General features: G+C 35.4%; 1 protein-coding gene across 2 annotated transcripts in view; it reads left to right on the top strand.

Moving 5' to 3' along the window:
* Positions 1-2,864: 2,864 nt before the first annotated feature.
* The window catches only part of tex11 (testis expressed 11), a 30,089-nt gene continuing 26,953 nt past the window's right edge, over positions 2,865-6,000 (top strand). For both annotated transcript variants that reach the window (XM_026917843.3, XM_026917842.3), the window contains exon 1: positions 2,865-3,150. In XM_026917843.3, coding sequence (XP_026773644.1) covers positions 3,123-3,150 — 28 coding nt within the window. In that variant the 5' untranslated portion in view covers positions 2,865-3,122. The remainder of the gene's footprint in view (positions 3,151-6,000) is intronic.

The following is a 6,000-nucleotide window of genomic DNA, read 5'->3' as shown; positions in this document are numbered from 1 at the left end:
GTTCATCTATGGATTCATGATGATGCCAGATTCTGACCCTAACATCTGCATGCAGAGTATGATTTCTGCATGCTGTAGCATAAATCAAGATTCATCAGACCAGATGACGTTTGTTCAGTATTCAACTTTCCACGTTTCTGTTATCTGGTGCCCACTGTAGCCTCTTGTTCTTTGTTGACAGATGTGGAAACAAATGTGATCTACTGTAGCCCATCCGTCACAAGGTTTGTGCATTCTGAGATGCTTTTCTGCTCTCCACGGTTGTAAAGACTGCTTATTTAAGTTACTGTAGCCTTCTGGTCAGTCTGATCATTCTCCACTGACCTCTCTTATCAGCTAAGCATTTCTGCCTGCAGAACTGTCACTTGCTGGATGTTTATGAACCATTCTGTGTAAACTCTAGAGACTATTATGCATGAAAATCCCAGAAGATCAACAGTTTCTAAAATGTGCAAATCAGCCTGTCTGACACCAACATCCAGGCCAAGGTCACTGAGATCACATTTCCCCCATTCTGATGTTTGATGTGAATTAACTAAAGCTCTTGACCTGTATATGCATTAGTTATGCATGCTGCTGCTACTTGATTGGCTGATTAAATAATTGCATGAATGAGCAGGCGTACAGGTGTTCCTTATAAAGTGGACAATTAATATAAGTAAGTTTATTCTTCTTTAGGCAACAGCATAAATTATGTTATTTAAGATAAGTACTAATAACCCCTGTCAGCTATTTGTAATGATGCTGCCAACATAAAAATAAAAAGTGGAAGCAAACATTGTCTAATCTGTATTGAAACAAAAACCCTTTTCTTCCTCTGTTACACAAACTGTCAGTCAAGGTTAATTTTTGGTCCCCAGATCTTTATCTGATTATATTCTCCTCCTCTTATCAGATAGTATGGTTGTAGCCTGCACTGTTATGCAGATGACACTGAGATCTATTTGGATTTTTTGGCAGCATTACATTCCTTATAGTTCTTCTATACACCACTAACAGCAAGAACTTAGAACAAATTTCAACAACCAACTTTCTCAAAACCTTCTGATGTCATTATACTCTCTCCTAATATTTGAAATCTTAGGGTAATCTTTAATTCCACAGTCTCTTTTGTGTCCCATAATACGTTGTTCAATAAAAGGCTTTTCCTGCAGCTTCACAGGATTAGGTTAAGTGTAAAAGTGTAAATGGGTGTTCAGTGAGTGTCCTCACACACATTGAACACACATTACACAAATTACTCTACTCTACACTCATAATGCAACAGTTACACTATCCATTTGTCTCCACATAGTTAATATGCTATCAAAACAAATACATAGGACAAATAAGTGGTGGAATTTCTTTTAACTCAACAAGACACAAGACACACGTCTAAACTATATCAACGTAAATAATCAATGGTATCTGTCCCTCTTTCCATCATGTCTGTAAGATCAATAAACTGTTCACTTTGATGCTAGAAAAAAACACACTTCTTGCAGAAGCACTCCTTTTATTTTCTCAAGCAGTGGGTGGATGTTTTTTGTAGTCATGCAAGCAGGCAATCAATTTATTAAAAAAATAAAATAAAAATTGTGGCTCTCACTCAACATGTTGTATGAGATGCCATCTTCTGGCCAGAAAGCAAGCTTGCACCTCCTCTTGTAGACCAGTCATAGAGGTTACTGTAAGAAATCACAATTTTCCACCTCTCAGTATTCATTAATATTTTTTTCAAAAAATTTATATACTTTTGTAAATATATATAATCATAAACCATTAAAGGTGGTGTAGCAGGTAGTGCTTCACAGCTCCAGGGTGCCCAGTTCGTTCCTGAGCTCAGGTTACTGACTCCCCAAACTGTGGATTGGTGACTCACTTCGCTAAATTTCCCCAGGTGTAAATGTGTGTGTCCATGGTGTCCTACATTGGACGGTTCTCCTATCCAGGGTGTATTCCCACCCAGTGTCCTTGTCCCTGCAACAGGATCCACCGTGACCCTGACCAGGATAAAGCAGTTTCTGAAAATGAATGAATGAATAAATAAATAGTAAAATATTTATGTACACTACCAGTCAACAGTTTGGATACACCTTCTCATTAACAAGACATTAACACAATAAAATAACATATATATGTTATTACATAGTGACCAAGAATGTGTTAAACACATCAAAATTATTTTATATTTTAAATTATTAACAATATTCCTGATGAAGCTTTGTACACCTTCGGTATCTTCTCAACTGGCTTTATGAGGGAGCTTCACCCAGGAGGCTTTTCATAAAGTTCCCAAACAGGCAGAGCTTCTCACTGCTTCTCCAAAGTTCATAATGAAGACTGCTTGTTCAGGGGAAACAGTTTAAATTAAATAACCATTTATATTAAGTAAAAACTATTCATTAAAAATTTTTATTTAAAAAATAAATGCGTAGTTCACTATTTATATTCTTAGTATTTCTAGTGTGTGCAAGCTGATGATTTAATACTGGGCGTACATGCACCCTAGTGTTTGGATTAAAACTTTTTTTTTTTAAATATGTGTGTGTGTGTGTGTGCCATGTACTGGTCTCCTATGCAGGGTGGATTCCTGGACAGTGTTCTGCTTTGCTGTTGTTGTTGTAGGACTAATATGTGTAATATAATAATAATATGTGGCAGATCACATTACTATGTGATGTACCACATGCCACAGCGAAACGCAATCACACCGCTGAAATAACGTGAAGTTTTCCTTCAGACATTACGACTTTTTCCCCCTCGATATATAATGGCCTTTTCCTCGTACTTTTTTATTTTAATTTTTAAAAACAGTGGATCCAAAACGCCCGGAATCTTCTCACTATTTCCCGCCCGCACCACGTGACTTTTTAGCTGCGCTACAAGTCGCCGTGCACACCGCTGGTTCTCTCAGCTCGCGCGCATCAGTTCAGTCTCGCGCCAAAAACATCACTGTGTGCGCGAGCCGCGGTGGCTAAGGCCGGTTCAGTTGGCTAACTTCAGTAGCTACTGAGGAGCGCGTTTGTACCGACCTTCTGCGGGGCAGTACAACATATAGTTACTACAGAATTGTCTGTTTTTTAAAAAACATATTGTAGTATATTCGCATTAAACATAAAAAGTGTTCAGTTTTTAATAACATGGAGCTGTTTTCCATCACCGTGAAAGGTCAGTACCGACTCCAGAAGACTGATAGTTAGCATGTTTGCTAATGGACCGTGTAACCGCATATCTCACAGACTGCTCAAACGCTAAATATCTAAACAGCGTTGAACTTAACGTCTTAGGTGTTTAAAAGTGTTCATTTCAAGACCTAACAATACATAGGTTACATTTGTACAAACTGCCACACTTGTTTGATACTTAGCCTATACTTTTTGTTTCTTATGCTCCAGACATAATCCTTAGCTAATATAGCTAAATCAGTTTAGCTACCGCTCTTCATAAGCTTTCATTAACCAGGCTGAATATCACGATGGTACTCACTGTTGCAAACTCTTTTGGAGGAAAGTAGCCAGCTAGGTGATGTTACAGACTAATTTACATACTGATTATTTATCACGATTATTGGTATATCAAATTGAAAATTAGGGTACATGAAAATGGACAATTTTCACTTAGAATAGTTTTATAAGAATAGAAAATAACTATTAGTTTTTAAATAATTTATTTCTTATAGAAAGAAGTCGCCTTTGGTCACGGCATCGCAAACTTTTACACATTTATAAAATACTATACTTTCTATCACAAATGCAGACAAAAAGAAGCAGTGAAGCAGTAAATAGCTGTGAAAGGTGAGTAGTCATGAAGGAAATGCATCCTCATGCTAATTACTTGTAAATATCTCCCAATAGAGAGTTTAAACGAAGAGTTTAAGGCATAGGGCAAACAGTAATGATCAGTGATTGGTCATTGCGAGCAGAACAAGCGCAACATAGTCAGGTGTTACACACTGATGGTGAGTCGAGTGAATCTGCTCTCTCAGTTCATATATCAGTAACTGTGATGTGAGCTGCAGAGTTGTATCGAGTTCAGGACAGTCACTAATATCTGTGCCAAAAGTTGCTAGATTTGTCGCTAGGCTCTTGAATTAAAGTCGCTAAGAGGGTCTATAAAAAGTCACCAAATCTAGCAACAAAGTCTCTAATTTGGCAACACTGATGATACCCCAATCGCAGACAGACAAAATTTGCTGCCAATTTCTGATGATTCTTCTTGCCTAGTATCACATTTCATTGCAATTCATTTTGTTAAAACACAACATGAAGTACATGGAAATGTTCTACTTTCAACTCGGGTGACAATTTACCTACAAGTAATAACTCTTGGAACCTTGAAGAATCTTAGCTTGTTGTGTCCACGTGGTCAGTTGAAACATCCAGATATAACACAAATTGGAATATTTACTACACAGTGTGGCAGTCTTCTCACAGAGGTGCGGTATTTTTGTGTAGAGAATCAAAATGGAGGACAGCAAAGTATGTGTTTTTGTGAAATCACATGAAAACAAAGGATACATAGTTTCAACTCTGACTGCGCTAAAGTTGGGTTAATATTCAACATTCATGTGACATTCGGCATTCTTTTCTTCCCCACAAGTTTTATTAAAAGTACAATAAACAAGACCAAACGGTCTGTCTGTGTGTATTGACGCTGTCTCTACCCAGTTAGAGGCTGTCATAAAATTACAGGAATGAAGATAAGCATGCACTAAACATGTAAAAATGTGTGTGTGTGTGTGTGTGTGTGTGTGTGTGTGTGTAGCTGCAAAGATCTGTTAGTCATTGGATTAACCACTGGATATGATGATGTCAAACAAACTATTTGATATGAATGTTAATATGAAACTAATTAAATCTATTAGTCTAATAATTAAAATTAATAATACAAGTAAATAATAATTAAATCTTTGACCTACTAATGTCCAAACAAATTTCAAACATAGAGATACATTTCCCTTACATGCTACAAAGCTTATTTTTGGGAATATTCTTTTTAATTATTTGATATTAATTTCAATATCTAAAAAATTAAATTTATCAAACTTTCTGACCTTTTGACCTAATAATTTAAATATTAATTTTTATATATTTATATATAAATATATGTTTGTATTTTTTTCATTAGCTTTATTCTATTGCTGAAACTATAGAAAACTGCCTTTTGGACCATTTAGCCACACCCACTCAAATTTATGATACTTTGCATGATATGCGAAACTTACTTTTGCAAACTAGTCTGAGGATTTTTGGTAAATCTTCACAATATTGATGTCAAACTACTCAAGTGAGTGTGAGCCTCAATAATTATCACAAATATGTTGACATTTATAAACAGTGTGGCCACCACACGTCAATCAATTCTAAGAAGGTGGGCGCATATTCCTAGAGTTGGAGTTAAGTTCAAATAGCTGTCTCTCAGGAAGCAAAAGTCCAACTGAGCTGAAATTTGGTATGCTGCACTGATCTGCTAATCTGTAACTGGCTTTTTAATCACCACAGAATTACATCAAAAACATGGCCGTTTTCAGCCAATTAGTTTTCAGCAGGTTTTTTAAACAATGAGCTTTGATCTGAACTTGCCACTGAGGGCACTATTTGCGAGGACTGTTTGCGGCTATATTTGATATTAATTTTATATGAAAATAATTCAAATCTATTAAACTCTCTAACCATTGACAATCAAATCAATGATGTCACACTTAAAAATACTGAGATACTAATTTACATAAATATCGTGGTAATAAATATTTACTTCAGGCTTAGAAGAATAAAAGAATAAAAAATATTAATTTTAATTAAATAAATGCAGAAAACTTGTTTAAATAAAATAATGTACTGGATTAGTTTAACATCATTACATAAAATATTCAGATACTTATATGGTTATAAAATATATATATAAATAAATAAATATTTCTAAAGTACTTCTTGTAGTAAGGGACATACTTAAAAGATAAGCCTTCTTATACATAATGGAAATCACTCTGTGTGTATCAATGTTGTTTTGACAAAATTA

Source organism: Pangasianodon hypophthalmus, chromosome 7 (genome assembly GCF_027358585.1).
Source record: "Pangasianodon hypophthalmus isolate fPanHyp1 chromosome 7, fPanHyp1.pri, whole genome shotgun sequence".
Classification (NCBI taxonomy): domain Eukaryota; kingdom Metazoa; phylum Chordata; class Actinopteri; order Siluriformes; family Pangasiidae; genus Pangasianodon; species Pangasianodon hypophthalmus.
This window is presented reverse-complemented; position numbering and strand designations above follow the sequence as displayed.